Source organism: Panthera uncia, assembly GCF_023721935.1.
Source record: "Panthera uncia isolate 11264 chromosome C1 unlocalized genomic scaffold, Puncia_PCG_1.0 HiC_scaffold_3, whole genome shotgun sequence".
Lineage (NCBI taxonomy): Eukaryota > Metazoa > Chordata > Mammalia > Carnivora > Felidae > Panthera > Panthera uncia.
Genome location: NW_026057584.1, coordinates 54,637,010 through 54,660,075, shown reverse-complemented (window position 1 = coordinate 54,660,075; position 23,066 = coordinate 54,637,010). Strand labels below are relative to the sequence as shown.

Sequence of the window (23,066 nt, the reverse complement as noted above, 5' to 3'; positions counted from 1 at the left end):
GTTCCTTAAGATAGACCTAGTCTACTAAGCATAGAGGTGGGTCCTATTAAGTGCTGAGATGGGCTGTTTTCATTTCTTACACACCTTATTTGTAACATTGTCATCTGCAGTTATAATTGAAATAGGGAGGATGTTGTTTGCTCTGGATTTACCTTTTTGCCTCTTTGTCAGTTGGACAGCTTATTTAACTATAAGAACTGTATTGGGATTCTTTTCAATTTCTTTGGGTTTAGTAATATTGAATCAGAGCAAATAGAGTTATTTGTTTGGAGCTACTGCATTTATGTTTAAGAAATACATTTTAACCTTTTGCCTTTTCTGTCTTATCCCTTTATTTCCCTCCTCTGTAGTTAAACCAAGAAAAACACTACTGTGATAGAAATCAGTAGCCATTGTGCCACAGGAACAAGCTGGTATTATGGTCTGAGTTTAATTAGAAAAAAAAAAATCCAAAAAGCATTGTACTTATTAAATGTTTCCATTTTTACAAGTTATCCAGAGTATTCTTCATCACATATATATGTATTTACTTACGTATACATGTATACATATATACATATACATATGTGTATATATACACACACGTACACCATACAGATCATATATGTATATATACACACAGGCCACACATAATGGCCACACATACATATATAATGTATATATATATATATACACCCACATACCACACATCATATATATGCATGTGTACACACACACACACACACACAGAATAGATGAAAGATGAACACTAGCCTTCAAATGAGAACTAGTTGAAAATAAAAATGTTATTCTAGAGATGCTATACATGGATAGGGCTACTAAAAATAGAAATGTCATTAAATACAGCTGATATCTAAGAACAGAGAAAGCTCTAATGAATATATTTGTACATATACAGAGAGTTATTCTTTAATTATGTGATTATATCAAACTTTTAAAAAGAAATCAGTAAAAATCCATCATTTTTATGAAATTTTTGTCTACTTTCTTTGGTGAGAGTAGAACCTAGTATCTTCTCTGATGATTGCAACATTATTCCTAAGCAATGCTCACTTGTTGAGGTGCAGTTCAGTATTTTATTTTATTTTATTATTATTTTAATGTTTATTTATTTTTGAGAGACAGAGAGACAGAACATGAGCGGGGGGGGGGGGGGGGGGGGTGGGCAGAGAGAGAGGGAGACAGAGAATCCGAAACAGGCTCCAGGCTCTGAGCTCTGAGGCCCAAGGTAGGGCTCGAACCCACAAACTGCAAGATCAGAACCTGAGCCGAAGTCAGACGCCTAACGGTTGAGCCACCCAGACGCCCTCCAGTTCAGTATTTTAAAATGGGAATACCAGAGCACCCCACTTTGTGCTCCAGATGATAATGCCACCTGTACTGGTATTGTCCAAAAAGCATGGTATACAGCCTGAAACTGTCTCATCAGAAACATTTTTTAAAAAAATTACTGCATTTGGGTGTTGTGTATAAGTGATAAATCACAAAATTCTACTGAAACTAATGTTACACTATATATATTAACTAATTGGAATTTAAGTAAAAACTTTAAATATATATATCAAAAAATATTACTGTATCTAATTAACAGTTTTGACCAGCTGAACCACATGTCTTAACAGTATTATCTTTATATCACCTCACGCCAGTCAGAGTGGTCAAAATGAACAAATCAGGAGACTATAGATGCTGGAGAGGATGTGGAGAAACGGGAACCCTCTTGCACTGTTGGTGGGAATGCAAACTGGTGCAGCTGCTCTGGAAAACAGTGTGGAGGTTCCTCAAAAAATTAAAAATAGACCTACCCTATGACCCAGCAGTAGCACTGCTAGGAATTTACACAAGGGATACAGGAGTACTGATGCATAGGGGCACTTGTACCCCAATGTTTATAGCAGCACTCTCAACAATAGCCAAATTATGGAAAGAGCCTAAATGTCCATCAACTGATGAATGGATAAAGAAATTGTGGTTTATATACACAATGGAATACTACGTGGCAATGAAAAAGAATGAAATATGGCCCTTTGTAGCAACGTGGATGGAACTGGAGAGTGTTATGCTAAGTGAAATAAGCCATACTGAGAAAGACAGATACCATATGTTTTCACTCTTATGTGGATCCTGAGAAACTTAACAGAAGACCATGGCCGGGGTTGGGGGGGGGGAGTTACAGAAAGTGAAGGAGGCAAACCATAAGAAACTCTGAAATACTGAGAACAAACTGAGGGTGGATGGGGGGTGGGGGAGAGAGGAAAGTGGGTGATGGGCATTGAGAAGGGTACCTATTGGGATGAGCACTGGGTGTTATATGGAAACCAATTTGACAATAAATTTCATATATTTAAAAAATAAATAAATAAAAAGTATTATCTTTAAATAGAATATTATTTCTTGGGGGCATCTGGGTGGCTCAGGCGGTTAAGTGTCCAACTCTTTTTTTAATCTTTATTTTTGAGAGAGACAGAGTGCAAGCAGGGGAGGAACAGAGAGAGAGGGAGACACAGAATCTGAAACAGGATTTTTTTTTTTAAATTTAATGGGACACTAGCAGTTACTGTAAAGGGTTCTTAATGTTGCTAAATGAATATTAGTAGGTATGTTTTTGTAAGGTAAATAGTTCATTCAGTGGGGACCCCTCAGGGATGACCAAGTAGATAAAGAAATGACACTGGTCTCAGATTGGTTTTCCTTGTGGAGTAGGGGACATTTACAGTTGCATTTGGGAGGACAGAGGCATGATGTTGGCTTAGAGGGCTTTTCATAAGCCAGGAGTGTCTCCTAGGCTTAGCAATGCTAGAATGAAGCAATGTTCAGCTGCATCTCCTAGAAATATAGCTTACTGTGAAAAAACACACCCCATTTATACAAGCTTGGACTTAAACATAGATTTGACTTGGCCATAGGGCAAGCAGCTTCTGGGATGGAAGGAGGGAAAAAGGAAAAGAGGAATGGATGATAAAATGCTAGCCTCTCCCTTCTCGTCCCCAGGGCCAATGTCCGTAACCAATCGTGGCACCTTTGCCTCTGGGCCTTGTCAGAGCCTCACAGTCCTTCAGCAGGGGCGGCCACCACCTAGACATTTGTGCCAGCAAGTCCAAGATGGAACTCATCAGTTCCTGTTGGAGCCTTGTTGTGTGATTGAAGGATGATTCCTGATAGAATATATGTCTTCAGAAGACAGTTTCCTGAGTCCGTTTGGGATGGGGCATTCTGCAGAGATGCCTGCCCTGATCTGTGGGCTCGTCCCGCTTTCTGAAGCTGAGGCAGTGGAGCAGGTTACACCGAGAGATTGTGCTTCCCTGCGCCGGGAGCAGGATCATAGCAGTTGTGAATGGGACGTGATGTTTGCTCCTGCCTCTACTGCTTGCTTTGTGACCATGCCTGAGATCTTGAATGGGAGTGTTTGCCAGGTCAGCGGTTACTTCAGGGCGGCGTAGGCCCGTAGGAACCGCCCGGTCCAGGGATTTGAAAACCCAGGATGTCGCTAAGGGTTGGGTATCTAACACGGAAGCAGGCCTGAGGGGGGCCGTGACGAACTGAACATGTCTGGACACCCATCCCTCAGGGCAGACCCAGTGCTGCCAGATCTGATAGACTTTAGCAAAACACTCAAATTCAGATTTTTTATACCTGAAATCGTCTGACTTTTAAATGTTGACAGCTCATTAAAAAATTTAGACATCATAGACAAGACAAAACGTGTCTTATGAAAGAGGAAACCATGATTTGGCCTGTTTTTAACAGAGGAGGGTGATAGCATAGGCTCCAAAATCCCAGATTTCTGGCTTTCAAGTCTGGTGCTCTTTACATGGGCGCCCAAGGGTGAGTGTTTCTCAGGATGTGTGTCTCTGAAAGCATGGACTTCTGAGTGTCCTGTGGCAGGCAGGGCATTTCACGAGCCCTCTGAAATACGTGCAGCCCGTAGCACTGCTTTTAGCTGGGCAGGTGATGGGCCACTCAGACCACTGCAGCCTTTCCATTTTATACAGGAGCCCAGGTCTCCGCACTAATTGAACATTTGTCATCAAAACAGCCTTACTTTAAAACGTTAAAGTGCCTTTGTGCCCAGAGATGAACTGTCTGGAAAAATGCATTTTAAATCTTCTGAGTACATGCAATCAAAACTCCATTCTGCTCCAGCCCCCAGCCCCCAACCCGTCTCTGATGGACCTGCGTGCATCCAGGTCTACTGGAAACTCATTTTAACCTCACTTATAAGTGCGTCGCTGTGTCTGATGTTAGAATTTGCTTCAGAATGTGGTTCAGACTTCCGGTGTGTCCAGTGTTGTTGCAAAAGCAGCTTCTACTTAAGAGTCTGCTTTGACTGTGTCATCAAACACCAAGAAATACGTGATTTGTTTTTCTTCTTTTCTCTCAGGAAGCTGACAGCTGGGAAATTATAGAAGGGCTGAAAATAGGCCAAACCAATGTCCAGAGACCAGACAAACATGAAGGCTTTATGCTGAAGAAAAGAAAATGGCCTTTAAAAGGCTGGCACAAGGTACCATTTTCATCATATTCATCTCCAGACCTTCGTTGTCAATAGAGAAGATCTTATTTGGTGTCATTAGGTGGGAAACGAAGAGAATGGTTGTATGTGTAAAACTAATTTTCAAAGCCTTTTTTGTTTAACCGTGTGGGCTACAACCCATTATACCCATTTAAGTCTGAGATACATAATATCTGTATGCAGGGAAAAAATATTTTACATTATATTTGAAATCCAGTTTGTACATGTTGTCTATTCTACTTTTTCATTTAAAAATAATATGAATATAGAAAAATAATAACATGAATGTATGCTTATTAAATATTCTCTGAAATAAGATGTTTTTAAATGCATGCATATGTTCTGTTCCATTGGATGGATTTATGCTATATATCGCACCGTTATTGAACCAGTTCCCTATTGCTGCACATGTAGGATATATCTAACTTATTTACTATAATGCTGTTGTGATGAACATCCTTATACACAAATTTCCATTTAAGTCCTTGGAATAAAGTCCTGGAATTACTGTTACCAGTGCAAACTAAAGATGGAAAATCACAGAAGTCTGTTTACTGCTCTTAAAAGTATGTGATTTATTCCTCTCTCCCCTACCTCTGCATCCTTTCTCCATCTTCCAGTTTTAATTATGGAGAAAATATTTTGTACTACACCAATGCAGTTATCTAAGTAACAAGAATTCTGTGAGGCTAAGAAGGAGAAAATTATCCTCCATTTTCAATATAAGGCCTTCAACAGACCACCAGTACCTTCTCTGAAATCACTGGAAGAACAGGTTCATGTACTTGCTGCACCTGCTGATGGATTTCATCTCAGAGCAGATGGATCTATTGGCCCAAATGACTGGCTGGTGACTCTCCAGTGGCCCAAAACAAGGATGTTATGGATTATAGCATCTTTTGCAAACACATTTTTTGCGATTTAAGAGGAAGACTTAAAAATTAACCGACGGCAAATGCCCTACTTCCCAGTCTCTGTGCGTGAAATAAAAATAGCTCGAAGAGGCTTCTGACTAATGTTCCTTTCAGAAGCCTTCTCAGTCTCCCCTGAACCCATGATATTCTCCCAATACCAAAATTTCTGTCCACCCTTGTTCTTCCTTGGATTTTGGCCAGCTGGCCATACTGCTTCCTAGAATCACCTTTTGCTTTTCATTCTGGCTTCACCACTTTGCAATTCCTCGAATCACTGGCTTTGCTAATCTCTTCCCCCATGATCACACAGTAGGTTATCCCTGCTAACATTCTTTGATAGGTAGAAATGGAAAAGTAGAGAAAAGAAGTCAAAGAAACCAATGTTACATGAATCACTAACTTTAATTTAGCATTCTCAGGTCCACATCTCAGTGGTTCAACAGCCATTCTTTCTAGGCCATACCTTTGAGCATTTTTCTATATCAGTAGTAGGAGGTTCTTAACTTGGATTGCCTTTTCTCCTGGTCTCTAGCGCCATCAGATATTTAGTCAAGCATCAGCATATGTGATTGCCCGTGTCTTGGGTGATTGAGTAATCAAGTGTTTTTCAACTGTGGGGATACTTTCTTCTGGTGCTTTCTTATTGCCCCCCCAGTACCTGTGTCAAAAGGGTTTTCATGGCTTTCTGTGAGTTCTGTGCAGAGTATCCCTGGGCTTGACCACCTGCTACCTCAGCAGCTAAGTGGTCCCAAATCACATAAAACCTTCCCAGCAGACTAATTTTCCAGCCATAGAAAGACTCCTTGCACTTTTAGAGACCATAGGAGGGCACTGGACCCGTTGTTTGAGTGGGTCCTGAGAATTGTGTGTTCCCTTGTGAATTGCCCATGGAAAGGAAACCAGCAGAGTCTTCCTGAGTGTTTGTGGAGCAATAATGGCTAGATTCGTTTGGAGTGGACCAGGAGCTTCTTGAAGGAGACAAAAATTGCCAAAAATCTCTCTCTCTCTCTCTCTCTCTCTTTTTTAACCCTGAATGTAATTTAGAAGTATTTTTAATCTCTTTTAGTGAAATGCAAGCATTTTGCTAAGTGGAGATAACAAATATATTGCTAAAGCTCCTTCGTAAGTGTTCCAGATAATTTATTACTCCTCCTAGATCTAGTTCACTGGCTTCTGTAACAGACTTGAGCATTTTCAGGAATTTTCCATGGTATCCAGGGAAATGCAGGAGTTTACATCCAGAGTGAACAATTCCCTGTAGAGAAGCTCCTTACAGAATCACTGTGATCTAAACTGAGTTATTCTCATTTCTCACTTTCAAAGACACCCTGATGTGGTTCATTCAAAAGTCTTGGCTGTGGGTCCCGAGACTCCATCCCCCAGGCCCACTCCCTTCAAGGAAAAGCATGGCGAGAGATTCGCTCTCCATCAGATTGTGTGTAAAAGAACCCTAGTAAGCTGATAGTATGGAATTCAAGCTCAGATTTCCTTACCATTTAATGTGACTGACTATGGCCAGGTACACTGAATTCATATAAGTTAAAATGATCAAACATACTGATTACTAAATGCCAAGCAACGTTAGACCCATGCTTGCGAATGTTTTATAGAATTCAAAATGTAGACGGTAACTGGGCGTTGTTTGGTTCTTGCAGCGTTTTTTTGTCCTGGATAATGGCATGTTAAAGTATTCCAAGGCACCACTCGATGTAAGTAGCACACAGGACATGTTTCAAAGATTGTTTTAAAGTGAGTAAACACCACAGTTGTGTAAGCCTTGTGACATAGCTACCAGCTTTGTGCTCTTCTGTGCCTGTAAGATTTAATAAGTTACCGTGCTCACTTCAGCAGCACATATATTAATAAGTTACCAAACTTCCATGTCCCATGGAAGATGTGTTTCATGCTTATGCTCAAGCTAGCATAAAAATCTCAGACGGGAGCATGAAGATTTAATTTAACAATTGTGATGTGTGTTTTTCAAAACAGAAGGTTACACCTAAAAGTGATACACTAATAAAAATCACCCCTTCTGTCTTAGAGAGAAAACCCAAATAGACTTTTTTTTTTCTTATGCATCTCTCAATGAACTATGCTTTATGTGCTTTTTTTGAGATTTAAAGCAACCTTTGTTCTTGTCTATATCCTTTTAAAACCTATCTTATGAACTTCATTTGTGTTTCATGCCTCCTTTTATCTTGGGAATCCCAACTCAGTAAAATTATTACAAATTATTTTTCTTTAATATAAGAAGTAGTTGTTTGCATGTAAAACGGGAAAATGCCATCCTTCTTATCATTGTGGTGTAGGGGAAATAACAAGAGGGCTCAGATTTCAGTTTTGTCCCCGTCTCTTTCACTGAATCAGCTGTGTGTCCTTGATCAGACAAAGGCAGCCAAGAGGGAGCCCTGGCTGCTCTGTGCTCTCAGTCTCAGCTGCCTGGTTCTGCCTCAGCAGCTGTCTTCTAGTTGATTACTTGGGGATGTTCTGAGTTGTGGGTCAAAGATTGACCATGGTTATTTTAGAAACCACTAAGCCTATCTTTTTTGGGATATAAGCTTTGCAATCTAGAATTATGAAGATTAGCATTATACGTTGTGCTAGAGACAGGACTAAGAAATGAATAGTCTTAGGTGCCTGGCTGGCTCAATTCGAAGGGCATGCAACTCTTGATCTCAGGTCATGAGTTCAAACCCTCGCTGGGTGTAGAGATTACTAAAAACAAATAAACTAAAAAAAAAAAAAAAAAAAGAAAGAGAAAAGAAAAGAAAAATAAATGAATAGTCTTGTTTATTGAAATTGGTGTGAAGAAGTCACAGAAACTTCACCTGTCCTCAGATTAAGGACCTTAACCTCAGAACCTTAACCATTTTTCTTTGTGTAAAGAAGGTGTGGTATTCCCTTTCCCAAAGATAAATTAAAGATTACATTAAGCTCATTTCAGTACAGAAACACATCAAATCATATATCCTTCTAGCCTATTTACTAGTCTTCTGACTTCAGATTCAAAAGGGGAAGGTCCATGGAAGCATTGATGTTGGACTCTCGGTCATGTCAATTAAAAAGAAAGCTCGGAGAATAGACCTTGACACAGAAGAGCATATCTACCATTTGAAGGTAAAGTCACGTCTCAATAGTTTTTCTGCCTTTATCAGGGGAATTCACTTGCCTGTGCCAGTGGTAAACGGGAGATTGGTTTCATCATTACCATCTCCTCTTGTTCATTGTTTTAGGTGAAATCCCAGGACTGGTTTGATGCATGGGTCTCCAAATTGCGCCATCATCGATTGTATCGGCAGAATGAAATTGTCAGATCACCAAGAGATGCTAGTTTTCACATATTTCCTTCAACCTCCACAGCTGAATCCTCACCAGCTGCTAATGTTTCTGTTGTGGATGGAAAGGTACGACTCTGTTATATAAAAATCAGCCCAGAAATTGCTTGGAAAATTATGTAGGCACATAACTGAGTGTCATTTGACAAACCAGGAAGAGAAGATTTATTTTGTAAACTAACCCTCAAGACAACAGTGACATTTGGCATCAGAGTTAATCACAAGTATAGGTTAGGTAGAATGTGGATCACCAAGAGAATTAGTAGTTACTTTTCCTTTCTATGAATGGACCACATCCTAATTTTATATGGCTTTGTAGGGATATTAGGAAGTAGAGTGAACATTTGGCTAATCAGCCCCTAGAAATTGATATTTTCCTGGCTGGTAATAAGAAGACCACAAAGTTTTGAAAATGAAATTTGCTTCTCTACCTTGAATATATTACATGTGTAATATATTGCATACATGACTCAGAGAGATACCATTGAATTTGCCCATGAAGTTAAGGTAAGTTGGCTAAAGAATGTGACCATAATATATATAGTAGACTATTTGAGTGATTAACCATTGTGTTAAGCATTTGACACTCATCTCTAGTTTTTAATATAGACTAAACTCAGAGACAGTAAAAAATTTTTTCAAAGAAATGACATAACCATTAAACAGCTGAGCCAGAATCCAAATCCTCATCTCTGTGTTTCCAAAGTCAGTGCCCTTTCCACTGTACTAAGTACCAGATTAAGGCAGGCTGAAGTTGTTCTTTGGCCTGTATTAAGAGTTCATATTTTTCATGTGGCTGAAAAGCTAGAGGTGTTGCCTGTTAAAAACTGAAGTGAGAACAAGAGACAGGGAGACGGTTGTTTCTGCCTTTGATTCAGTAATTAAGTTTTCTGAACCATAGCCACATTGCAGTGCCCAGGGGTGTTCCAGCTTCCCGCTTGGCACCTGATATTGAGAACACAGACATCTGTGAATGAATAACTGGCTGCCATAAAGATTTGGGTTTAAGAACCTTTCAGTGAAGATTCTGCTTTTCTCTGCTTTCTTATTTAGGGATGTATGTAATATATATCCAAGTGTCCTTAGCAAAACGTTGAAAAACCTCATGGAATCTGCGAGATTACTCAAATCAGATTACATGAAATACTGCTGTATTCACTATTTACTATTTTTTTAAATGTTTTTTATTTATTTTTGAGAGAAAAAGGCAGCGCTCACATGCGTGCCCATGAGTATGAGAGGGGGAGGGGTAGAGAGAGGTGGGGACAGAGGTATCTGAAGTGGGCTCTGTGCTCACAGCAGAGAGCCCAATGCGGGGCTCAGACTCACAAACCATGAGATCATGACCTGAGCTGAAGTCGGATGCTCAACAGACCAACTAAGCCACCTAGGCACCCTCATTATTTACTATTTCAATGGGAGTCACTTAAGTGATTTTTGTTAAATCCCATTAATTATGTTTCACAAGGCTCTTAAACCTTATTTCATTCTGGTGGTAGCCTTGCCAAGAATTGTTTAACCAACATCTTCCTCCGAGGACCAAGGTATTGGGTTAACCCTCATACTATCCAGTTCTGAAGTGAAAAAGAAGGAGGTCAGAGGGTAGGAAGTAGAGCACTTACTGGATGACGCAACACACAATGACTAAGACTAATGACTCAGGTTTTCCAGGCCCCCTGAGTTCTCACCACAGAATAGAATGAATCCCAGAGTTAGTCCAAACTAAACAAGAATTATATCCCAGATGGATATTTAAAAATTTTTTTAACGTTTATTTATTTCTGAGACAGAGACAGAGCATGAGTAGGGGGAGGGGCAGAGAGAGAGAGAGGGAGACACAGAATCCGAAGCAGGCTCCAGGCTCTGAGCTGTCGGCACAGAGCCCGACGCGGGGCTCGAACTCACAAACCGTGAGATCATGACCTGAGCCGAAGTCGGTCGCTCAATCGACTGAGCCACCCAGGCGCCCCCAGATGGGTATTTTAAAAATATGAACATTTAATCCTTTAAGATGCTTCTGCCTGCATCTTTGGCATAGACTATTGATAAAAGATGTAGTATTTTCATCCCTGTGTTAGTTATTAAATAACTTGGGTGATACCCGAGAATGGAGAACTGAAGCCAGTTCTTCTCCACTGTTTGCCTTGGTATAAGAAGCTCTTTAGCTCTGGTTTTCATAGAAGATCTATTGCTGTAGTTACGAATGACACACCTCTAAGATTGAACTTGGTGAAAGATCTCCGTGACACTTAGCAGAACACAATAAAGAGTGAAGAGAGTTTTTTGTCACTTGGCTTGCATTCTAAGTATCAAGTTATGAGAGTCCTGAACGTTAATTGGTATGTGGCCCCGTGTGGGTAATAAATAAGTCTGGGTTTGCTAAATACGTGCATCTTTTGCTTCATGATGATTTAGGACAGACACAATCAATTGTAATTGAATATGAAAGTCAGATATGGAGTTTTGACATTGTTTCAGCTTTTTCAAAAGTAAGTTCCTGCTTTTTCAACTAAGTGTTCACTGAACTCACTGCGTTATCTCCTTACTATACTTCCTGCAACTTCATTTCACATAAAATCCCTTTACGGGAAAGTCTATCAGCCGTAGATAATGATAATTTGCCAATGCTGACTTTTTGTATATTACAGTTTTTAATATGCATTCAAAGCAGTGCGCAGCTGCTGGATGGTGGATAATGCATTTAGGAATCACATGTGGCTGATGAGGCCTTCAGCTGATCATAAGGAAGTAAGAGCTTCTGGAAAGGAAAGGCCTTCACTGATGCATTAGAAGTCCTGTAATAAGGACCCCACGCCCAATACAACTTGCTGAGCAAATTAAATTGTTTGGGAATTTGAGCTGGCAGACCCTTAAGATATGAGATATAACATACATCAGTGTTTTCCCCTCCTCGTATGGTGGAGATAGTGGCTTAATGAGTGTTATCACTTATGAATTTTGGCTTCACTGAGCATGTACACATTTAGCCCCGAGGCTTCCTCCCTATTTCGAGGGTGCCCTTTCTTCTCTTTTTTGATGTCACTTTGAGGATATCTCAAAAATATTGTTTAAATCACTTAAATATACTGTTTCTGCTTAACCATCCATTTCCTCTTGTTCATTGTAGGTGCAAGCAAACAGCTTTCCATGGCAGTCCCCTTTACCGTGCAGCAACAGCCTCCCCGCTACCTGCACGACCGGCCAGAGCAAGGTGGCAGCCTGGTTACAGGACTCGGAAGAAATGGACAGGTGTGCAGAAGGTTAGTTCTTGCCCGGGGCAGGCTCTCAGGATAAGCCACGAGAACAGAAACGAAAGAGGTGAACTTGAACTGTGGATGCTGCTCCCTTCCCCCTCCAGCCTCCTTGTTTGCCTCCACCTTTCTAGTTCTTATTTTTCTGCACCAGATCCTTCCCCTTCCCGTGACTCCATCTTCCTACCACCCGTTCATTCTCCTGCACCCTCACAACTACTGAATCTGGTCTCCCCGTTCCCCTGCCTTTCACCCCTTTCCGCTTTGGCCTTGTCACCTCCTTCCTCACCACCAGTCCCCGTCTTTCTTCATTAGCCTCCTACCTGCCCCACCCCACACCCTGGGGGCAATCTCACAGCCCAGTACAGCCCCCAGGGTACCTCCACCCTTGCTCTCTACTGCTGCCAGGTCACTTGTACAGCTTCCTTTGCTGCTTCAACTTGTCCTAGAGCAGGTGTATGTCTCCTGACAACCCGCAATAAGTAGCAAAATTATATGGCATTTCCTAGCCACACTTAACCTGTTTTGGTGTTCCACTGTGGGACAGTTATTAACCATTCTGAACATATACACAATTCCCTCACTCTGCCATTGTGGAGCCTCTTAATCTCCAGAAACTTTTCTATTCCCTCGTAATAAGCCTGACTGAGCATTTTGGCCCAAACTGCCACAGACCATTTCCATTCTATGAGATAGTTTTCATTTGACCTAAACTGAGAAAACAAGGATAACATGGCAAGGATTTTATAAAGCTAAATTGATTTAATTTTTAAAAATTATTTTGTGATGATATTGGGCCGAACTTATTTATATTAAATTATTTTCTCTTACGGAATTATGGTGAAAGTAGATGTTGGATTATTTTCTTATGTCCTCATTTAGAAAAACTGAAGTTTGGCAATTCATGTTGATCCCAACCCCCAAAAGTATATATATATATTTTTGTTCTATGTGTGTGTGAACTCAAAGTCTACAGCATTTTGATTAGCCCTGGACACATCCCATACTCAATCTTTATGTGAAAATATGATTTTACACAGGATGTTATATTCATAAAGTATGTCCCACTGACATTCCATTCAAAGGCTTGTACTTAAATGTATTCACAAAACACACAGATATTCATCTGAGTATATGGTCTTCAGGTTGGGGAAAGAAGCCAAACCTCACTGTCTTAAAACACTGTAGTCTCGCCTCAGCAGTGGTTCTAGATGTTTCCACCTGTCTACTAACTTCGCAGTTTTGTAAACATGCGTGGTATTTAACCTGGCTGCCTCCTTTGCCGACAAGATTGACGCCATCCACTGGGGCAAAATCCATTCGTCTGACCAAAGTGAAGAGACATTGGCTTTGATGCCAGGAAAGCTCCTGGCTGGTGGGGCAAGAGGGATGCGTTTGTCTCTCTGTGTGCTCTAGAATACTCATGGCCCTTCCCTGTGCCTCCTCTCCTGTGTTGGGGTGCTCCTGCTTCTTCCCACCCTGACTACTCTACCTGTGTCTTCTATCCTGCCTCTCTGTTTCCTTCAGGATTTAGTGCAATAATTACCCCTTCTCTGGGAGACAGCCTTATCTGCCATTCACTTCTACTCTCTGTCCATAGACTCCAGCTTCTCTCCGTAATTTGACGTTTGCCCCTTTTGCTCAATGAAAAAGGCATTCTTAGTAGCAAGAGGTCATCTGATCTCCACTCTGCTCTTAGACCTCATCTCTGACCTGCCCTGTAGGACCTCCTCTGTGAGAACTTCTCCCTGAGACCCCATGAAGTTTTCCTTTTTCTCCAACTGCTCCTTCTCCGTTTCCCTGGATTCTTGTCTGGTCAGCATCAGTTGTGGGGATCGATCAAGGTTCAGTCTTCTGCCTTCGGCATCTGTAATAGTAACTGGTTGACTGGGAGCTCGTTAATGGGCCAGACACTGAACTGGACACTTTACATACATGGTTTATGTGAATCTTCACAGTAGTACCAGGCATGAGTTATGAACCATGTGTTTATAGATAGGGAAACCGATGCTTCGAGAGGTCAAATACCTAGCCCGTGTTACACAGCAAATACTTGGGGAGAGCTGGAGGGCTAGGGCAGGCCAACTGGATTCTAACGACTACGCTCTGCACTTCGGAGGTGACAGGCACGTGCATAGTTTCAGCTGGAATCTCTATTTTGATGAGATAGTGGTGATGGTGATGGGAGTGGTGGCAGTGATGGTGATGATGAGGGAGGTCGGTGGCAGTGATAATAGCAGCAGCTAACAGGTATCAGGCTCTTCTTGTGTGACAGGCACTGTCCTAGCTGTTTTGTATGCATCAACTCATTTGATCCTCTCAGAGCCGTTTTACAGATGAGAAAACCTAGATTCAGGGGAATCAACTCACTCCGACCAAGTTCACACAGCTAGCGACGGTGGAATTGGGGTTCAAGCGTGGGTGGTCTGACTCCAGAGCACATGCACCATAACCCTCTCAAAAAGACTGAAAACTGTATAAATCTCAGCTCCTCATCCAGCCTGTTTCGTTCCTGCCGCCTCTCCCCGCCATTGGCTCCGTCTGTGTGTACTCTTTGTCACGCCCCTCCTCGGCCTGTCTGAAACCAGCCTCTGTCTTCTCCTGGCAACAGCCCCAGCTGCTGGGCTCCCCTGTTTTTGTCAGTGCTGCTGTCATAACCACCTCTGAGACCCGAGAGGTTTTTTGACCCTCCCACTCTGTTCATCTAGCCCAAACTCAGTTCTGTTATTTCTTTGAAAACACCCACCCATCCCCCTGCTCTCATCTGCCCTTCCTCTCAAATTGCTTCCCTCCTCAGACCCACCGTTCACCTAGTCCCTGGCCGGTCAGCAGCCTTCTGGCTGACGTTGTCGTCCTCAGTCTCCAGCTCTGCTGTTCACCTCTCATAGGCTTTTGGGAAATTGCTGTTATTGAACGTGTTAGCAACTCTGGACCGGCATTTCCATGTTTTTTAATGTTTATTATTTATTTTTGAGAGTGAGAGAGAGAGACAGAGTGAAAGCGTGGGAGGGGCGGAGAGAGAGGGATACAGAATCCGAAGCAGGCTCCAGACTCTGAGCTGTCAGCACAGAGCCCGACAAGGGGCTCGAACCCACAAACCGTGAGATCATGACCTGAGCCGAAGTCAGATGCTTAACCTACTGAGCCGCCCAGGCCCCAGGCTGGCATTGAGCAAGCCATTGCACTCAGCCATGAGACATAAATATTACTAATCCCCACTTTGCAGAAGAGGAAAGTGAAATGTGTACAAGTTAAGGAATTTGCTCAAGATCACACAGCTGCCCTGGTGAAGATGTTTGACTAACCCTGAAGCCAGTTCTTTGCCCATGACATACTTCTCCCTTCAAGACTGACATATCTTTAAATAGCTTTTATGCAAAAAAATCCCTTCAAGTGTTTCTCCATGGGCTCTGCAGCCCAAACTACTTAGCCCAGCATTTAACATCTACCCTTCAGGAGTGCCTGGGTGACTCAGACGGTTGAACATCTGACTCTTGATCTCAGCTCAGGTCTTGATCTCAAGGTCTTGAGTTCAAGCCCCATCTTGGGCTCTGCACTGGGCATGAAGCCTACTTAAAATAATAATAATAATAACAACAACAACAACAACAACAACAACATCCACCTTTCAGCTTTCAGTCCCTACCTACCCTTTCTACTTTGCTTTCCTTTGGCCCAACTGAACGCATTTGCTATTTCCTGAACGCACTTGCATGTTCCCTCCTCCGTGCTTTGGTGCGCATTGTTCTTTCCCACCTGCAGGGCCCTTTCTGCCCTTCTCCACCTTTCTCTTTTGCTGAATCCTTTCCATCAATCCTCCAGACCCAGAAAAGATTCCAGTCTCTCTTTTAAGTGTGCTCTGACGATATCAAACCATGATAACTCTCTATTTTCTAAATTCCCACAACACTTTTATTTTTAGTCTCTCCTGATCACTTCATAGAGTCCCCAGTATTGAGGTTTATATTTCAAAAATTCATCATGTAACATCTTGAACCCATAATATATCTGATTTATAGTGCTAATACTCAAAGTGGTGAACCGTTCATAGATCTGAACTTACATCAGTCCAGATCTCAATTACGTAAGGGAATTGTTTGGCTCTTGGAAAGCATTTTTCCCCCATGGAAACGAAATGTTAAATTAGTATTCTGTATGCCAGTGTTGAAGATGGATACTTAATAGTTTAACATACAAATTGTTTGCAATTTTTTTTTTTTTTACCAGAATGTAAATTCCATGAATCTTACTTGATTGCTATATTCCCTATACTTAGAACTGTACTGGGTACCCAGTGTCTTCCATCAGTGGTATCTAAATGAAATAATAGGTTGATAACTTTGGACATACCGTAATTTATTTAAGCATTCCACAGTTGGACGACTTGTTTCTTTTTGGAGCAAGGTAGAACATGATGGGAAAATAAGTACATTGCTAGATATTTAAGTTTTTAACTGTTCACTATCATGAACTATCTCAGCAGTTATTTTCTCAGCATACTTTTCCTTTTCCCCATTGCTAAAATTAGATTTAATCTTAGTTAAAGAAATTTTAGAGATTTCTTTTTTTAAAGATACCTCTGTTGCCTTTGGCAAATCTTTATAATCCTTATGTACATCCAGACTTAGGCAAGCAGTGAAATCCTGCCAAGGAGTTCATCTCTCCCATATTTCGAGCGATAGAAGTGGTGAGGACAGGTGCAGCTTGCTCCAAGTTAAGGCCATGCGGCATGATTAAACACAGTGTGATCAGTACTTTTCTGGGTTTCATAGCGTTTTCCCATCTACCATCTCAGTGGCTACTCTAAAGCAGGAAGGGAAGAGGCGGGTATATTACTGCCACCACTTGGCAGGTGAAGAGACTGCAACCCGGAGATGTCGCCTGAAGCTTAGTTTTAGGTTTCTTGCCTTGAATCACTTTCATTCACAAAGATCTCTTTCCATTCTGTTAGAAAAAGAGTGGATATTATTTTCATGGTTTGAAGCCCCGTTTCCAGATTCCTATGCTACCTCCATACACCGTTTGTGTATAATAATCACACTTAGTAAGAAGCATGGATGTCATATTCACTAGATGGAAGGCTCAATGCATGGATAATGTGAAAAAATGTCCCTGCTAGCATGGTGCTTATGATACAGTTTTGTTCTTTAAAATACAAATTAGGGGTGCCTGGGTGGTTCAGTCAGTTAAGCGTCTGACTCTTGATTTCGATTCAGATCACGATCTCACAATTTGTGGGCTTGAGCCCCATGTCAGGCTCTGCACTGATGGTGCAGAGCCTGCTTGGGATTCTCTTTCTCCCTTTCTCTGCCCCTCCCTTGCTTGTGCTGTCTCTCTCCCAAAATAAATAAATGAACATTAAAAAACATATAAATAAAATGCAAATTAAAATGTAGACCCTTTCTAGCCCATCTCCCTTCTCCTCTTCCCTCTAACCCTCCTTCCTTATTTGCACTACTTTCTTCCCTCTTTCTTTTCCTTTCATGCTCTGTATTTCCTACCCTCCTGAACCAGTGGACCCTTGTTTTCTTCATAGGGAAGAGGATGGGAGCACAAGGGCACGGCCTCCCCTGAAAGTGGTGGCAGGTGCTGTCTTCATCAGTACTCTCCTCCACACACCTCCTCTCTGAAGGAGTTTAAAGGCATTGATGGCCAACAGTTCTCTGAAGAACAACCATTGCCCTTGAGCAGCCCATACTGGGCTCCATGCTCAGGCAGATGCTGTGAAGAAGAGGGTGTGGCCTGGCCCTATTAATTGCTGGTACCCTGCTCTCCATAGAGTGTGCAGTGATTGGGAGTCCTAGAAAGACCCTTGTAGTAGTAGCTCCTCTGGTTTTTTGTGTTTTTAACATTCATTTATTTTTGAGACAGAGAGAGACAGAGAATGAACAGGGGAGGGTCAGAGAGAGGGAGACACAGAATCTGAAACAGGCTCCGGGCTCTGAGACGTCAGCACAGAGCCTGACGTGGGGCTCGAACTCACGGACCGCGAGATCACGACCTGAGCCCAAGTCGGCCGCTTAACCGACTGAGCCACCCAGGCGCCCCTAGCTCCTCTGTTTTTATATCCAACAAAAAAGTCAAAAATCCCCCAAACACAACTCCCTGTGTTATTTGGCCCAGCTCATCTTGAGCCATATTTAACAGCAATATTTTGCTGCCTGTACTATATCTGTAAAAATGCAGATCCTTGAGACTTAATGAGAAACAAAGAAAATATAAATGAAATTTCCCACCAAAATTTGACTGACTACATACTCTAACCACTTTATAATATAACAGATTTATAGATGTGTCCTGTTGTGGTCTCTTTATAAACAGTATACGTCCAAAAGTAATCACATAACTACCAGCATGTTCTAAATATTGATAATTGTGTAAGTAATACTAATAACTCAATACTCTTGTACCAAAATTCAATTTTTAAGAGTGATATTTTATTATGCAAATCTTTAAAATTCTCTCTTGTTCAAATATAGCCAAAAATTAAAAATAAAATTAAAAGCCATTTCTTCATTAAACATTCAATAAGCTTCATGCCCAGGTGATTCTCATGCTGCTGGGCCAGGGAACACACTTCGAGAATCTTTGGTTGTGTTTAGTATAACATCCCTCAGAGGTTTTAAAGAAATCATTCATTGCAACATTGTTAGTGATCTAAACCACAGAAAAATACGTCTATCTGACTTTGTATTCCATCTTATTTTCCTGAACTTGACTTTGACTCCATCTAAATTCCAGGTAGCCACCTTGTAAACTATGTTAGGAGCAAGTAGACAGGTTCCTAAGACTAAAACCATACATACAACTGCTGAAGTTCCCTTGAGTGTGCTTCCTATGTAACAAGGGCCACCTGAACAGGAAAGTGAACACACACAATTTCACTGAGATTGTCGTGGCTAGCTGTTAACTCGTAAGTAGGCATTGACTTCATTTAACCCTCAATGCTTTTAAGGTTCTAATCTGGAGAAGGGTCTGTTTTGTTTCATTTGCCAGTATCATCATTATATGAACATGGTTCTACCTAATCATACTTGCCATAATTTGGATTGACTGTCTTTTATTGCCATCCCTGCCCCTCTCTGCCCAGTTCTAACATATTTTTATTTCTGATTTTTCTTAGACCTTGCACACTGCCAGTCAAACCTTGTGGAACTTAGCAAACTCCTGCAAAATTTGGAAATACTTCAGAGAACCCAGTCAGCACCTAACTTTACTGACATGCAGGTAAACATTACCAAAAGGACTTTAAGTCATTAACACAGAATTTTTACTGGATTGTTCTATGAATATATAAGGTAACATTTAAAAGGAAATGACTAATACAGTACAAATTAATCTATATTCTGGAGTTATTCTAATATTTTTGAATTCATGGTGTCATTGTGTTAAGATATCTATTTTGACATCTTAATGTATATTTTATATTTAAGTACAAACTCATAGAAGAAATAAATATGTGAATTATTCTTCCATGTTTATGTCACATTAGAAATGATAGCTTTGAAGATACAACTTAGTCTCAGAATTACTGCCATTTTTTTTATGTAGGAAAAAAATGCTAAAGATCTGTAATCCCGTTTTCCTTTTGTATAGCAGACAGATATATTTTATGATCAAGTTCTTATCTCTGCTTTTTATGCCCACTGTGCGTCAGATATGACTTTCTTTCCTGGCTGGTTTGCTTTAGGGTGGCTAACAAGGATTCTTTACTAACACGCTATGCTCTCTTTGTCTATATTTGTATCATCTGTGTGAACTTAATAATACTTTGTTGCTTTTTAACTATTTGTGTAATGTAGGCTAACTGTGTAGATATTTCAAAGAAAGACAAGCGGGTCACAAGACGATGGAGAACAAAAAGTGTCAGCAAAGATACAAAAATACAACTGCAGGTACAGACTTTTCCTTCATTCATATTTTTATATGATTTTAAGATGTTAGTCTTTATATATCAATCCATGGAAGTTAAGAAGTTTAAAGCAGCTGAAATGCTTTAAAGCCAGGGCTTTACAGATTGAGTTATACTATCTAAAATAGTGAGAAATCTATTCATCTTACTCTGGAATGAGTAAAAATAATTTAAAAGAAAGGTTAAAATGATTTAATAGGACTACAAAATGCCATTTTCCTCCTCACTTATGGCCTTTGAATCATTAAAATGCAATTTAACAAAAAATTACCTTAAAAATCTACGCTAAAAATCCAGTGTGTTGTAATGAGCACTCATTTATATACACTTGATCTTAAAAGAGCCTTTTATGTATTAGCTTTATCCAAAATTTTATGTATCAGTAAAAAAGGATGAGGTCTGCAAAAGATTGGAAGTCAACAAACTCAGGCTCTAGTGTAATCACTGTGATTTTCTGGCAGTATAATCTCGTGCACTTCTATTAAATTTTCTAGGTTTCCATTTGCTCCCGGGTAAAGTGATGGAGTTAACTTAATTATCTCTGAATTCCTTTTCAACTCTAAAATTCTATGATTTGTCAAACAGAGGTATTATTTGACGATCAACAATCACTTTTAAAATCTGAATCATGAAAGTCTTAATGACTCATGATAAATTTACTTGAAATTTATTGTAAATAAGTTATTTATTTGAATGAGTAGTTTAAAATTTTTCAAGTAAGAACATCTTATGTTATTGCATTGAAGTGATATGAAATATGGTAAATGCCTAAAACCTCTTGTGTCATAATCATATTATTTTCAGATCTTTAAACCAGAATGTTTACTATTCTGATCCTAGCTATATATTATCTAAAAAACTCTTGCCCAACAATCAAAATCAGACTTAGGATTTTGCTTTTCTTTTTATTACACCATAAATCAATTTTTGGTGTATTCTAAATATTCTAATAAAAGGTAAAAGGAACTGCTTTCCAGAAATCTTCAGTGTCTTCTGAGTGAATAATAATTCTTTAATTCTGACCATATTGATATTCTTTGTGTTGTGTGTAAGTAACAAACTCTTCAGTGCTTTGCTTGCTAATGTGATATATTTGAAAATAAATTTTCACAAGCACTAAAGATTCATGGTTTTTTTAGTTAGACTGTCCACATTCTATGAACACAATTTATTGTGTTCCATTATTCAGTATGTTTTTGTGTGTTTTCTATTCAGAACATTAATACTGTAGAAGACATATGTGCCAGATGACTTCACCAAAACTTTACCTCAAATTGCTTTTGGCAGTTTCATTTGCTTTGAGTACATGATTGTCTAGTTTTGTGGGGCTTTTTAAAACATGTTATCTATGGTTCTCATAGCCAAGAAAGAAAGAACCATTATAAAAATAATTGAAGAAGGCCGCATCATATGAACGTATACATTTGTAGACAGATATTGTTTCGATTTCGTTTTTATGAGGTATGCCATTGAACACATTGCTGTTCACAGCCGTTGCCTTGAAGAGGCTGGCTGGTCCTCAGAGAGTCTGAGCAGGATGCCCGTGGCTGCCCTGCTGTGCCCGTGAGGCTCACCGTGGTCCCTATATCTCTCGGTTTTTCCTGGAGGAAACAGAATGCAACTCTGAATAGCCCTTCTAGTCACAGGCTGTGCTTTTCTGTGTGAGGAGAGTTTATGAAGACTTTTTTGAGTCATCGGAAGTAATTGGTCAAAAAGCAGGAAAATATTCTTCATTCGTACTTCTGCCGCATATTGGGGTAGTTTGCTTTTAAATGTTTATTTATGCTTTGTTTTTGTTCTGCCAAAGAGTAACAAAATGGCCCTTGTGATTCCAGTTCAATTATTTTTGAGGGAAACTGAAACCACTTCATCCCCACACTCAAAGAAAACGTTAAACTTTCAAAAGTAGAAGATTCCGTTCTGACTCCAAGTGGAAATCACTAGGCCTGGAGGTGGCAGTGAGCTATTTATTACTCCCAGAGAAACCCTGCGCTCAGTTAGATTGCTAAAACAAAAGGTATTGTAGAGTGAATGCTGCAGAATTTGGGACTGTCCCTGCACCTATGCTGCTTACCCAAACCAGCAGGCCTTCTAGCAGCCCTTAGGATGCTCATTATTTTTTTTAATTTTTTTTCACATTTATTTATTTTTGAGAGACAGAGAGAGGCAGAGCATGAGCAGGGGAGGGGGAGAGAGAGAGAGAGAGAGGAGAGAGAGAGAGAGAGATACAGAATCCGAAGCAGGCTCCAGGCTCTGAGCTGTTTGTTACCACAGAGCCTGACGCAGGGCTCAAACCCAAGAACTGCGAGACCGTGACCTGAGCCAAAGTCGGATGCTCAACCAACTGAGCCACCCAGGCGCCCCTGGGTGCTCATTCTTTATTAACAGGAAGTTAGTTGGAAGTTTCTCCAACATACACACTTGGCTAGGAAACCATAAAATTAGCCGGGGATGCCTATGACCAATGTAAATGTCTTTACTCGTCATTGTTTTACTTACAGAAAGACATAGCATTTATCTTTATTTAGTGGATGAAACATACCTACCACCTTCTCCCACCCTAGTATACAGGTTGTTCCCTCCTTGATCTCAGGAGCCGAGGGCAAGTGTTTATTTTGAGCCCACTGTCATCTCCCTTCTTGAACCACTTTCTCTGTGTCATGGTGGCAGCCAATGTGAGAGGCTTTGTAGGGAGTGGCTCGTTTTTCAACCCCTCTGTTGTTTGTAACTTGTGGTGCACCAGCCCTTTGTGGAGGAACCTCGACGGCCTGGTGGTGGTAATGGTGCTTGTTGTCACTGCTGCTGTTGTTATTGGTACTGTCACACTGACCTTTGTATTCAGCATTCTGCAGTAGTTGTTGTTTTGAAATGATTATAAGATAGGTCATTTAGAAAACTGACCTCGGGAAAGTAACAGTGAAGAACATGTTATACTGTATGTTCGGGATCTTATTCTTCACATAGGTTAGGTTGTGCTATTGATTTGAATATGAAGGTTAAATGTTGGATCTGTATGGCCGTATTTCTACTAGAAGCTGTTGAGAAGCTAGCCTCAGAAATCCTTCATGTGATTCATCGAAGGCATTTTTTCTGGAAGGCTCTGTGGAGATTACCTTTTAGAAAAAGGACTTCTCCCAAACT

At 40.6% G+C, this 23,066-nt stretch overlaps 1 protein-coding gene across 5 annotated transcripts in view; it reads left to right on the top strand.

Annotated features, from left to right (window-relative positions):
• The window catches only part of OSBPL6 (oxysterol binding protein like 6), a 213,226-nt gene that overhangs the window by 144,540 nt on the left and 45,620 nt on the right, over positions 1 to 23,066 (top strand). For 4 of the 5 annotated variants that reach the window (XM_049615956.1, XM_049615955.1, XM_049615957.1 and 1 more), the window contains 7 exons: positions 4,382 to 4,504; positions 7,083 to 7,136; positions 8,431 to 8,544; positions 8,661 to 8,831; positions 11,890 to 12,022; positions 19,137 to 19,240; positions 19,816 to 19,908. In XM_049615956.1, coding sequence (XP_049471913.1) covers positions 4,382 to 4,504; positions 7,083 to 7,136; positions 8,431 to 8,544; positions 8,661 to 8,831; positions 11,890 to 12,022; positions 19,137 to 19,240; positions 19,816 to 19,908 — 792 coding nt within the window. The remainder of the gene's footprint in view (positions 1 to 4,381; positions 4,505 to 7,082; positions 7,137 to 8,430; positions 8,545 to 8,660; positions 8,832 to 11,889; positions 12,023 to 19,136; positions 19,241 to 19,815; positions 19,909 to 23,066) is intronic. The other variant, XM_049615958.1, reaches the window with a different exon arrangement.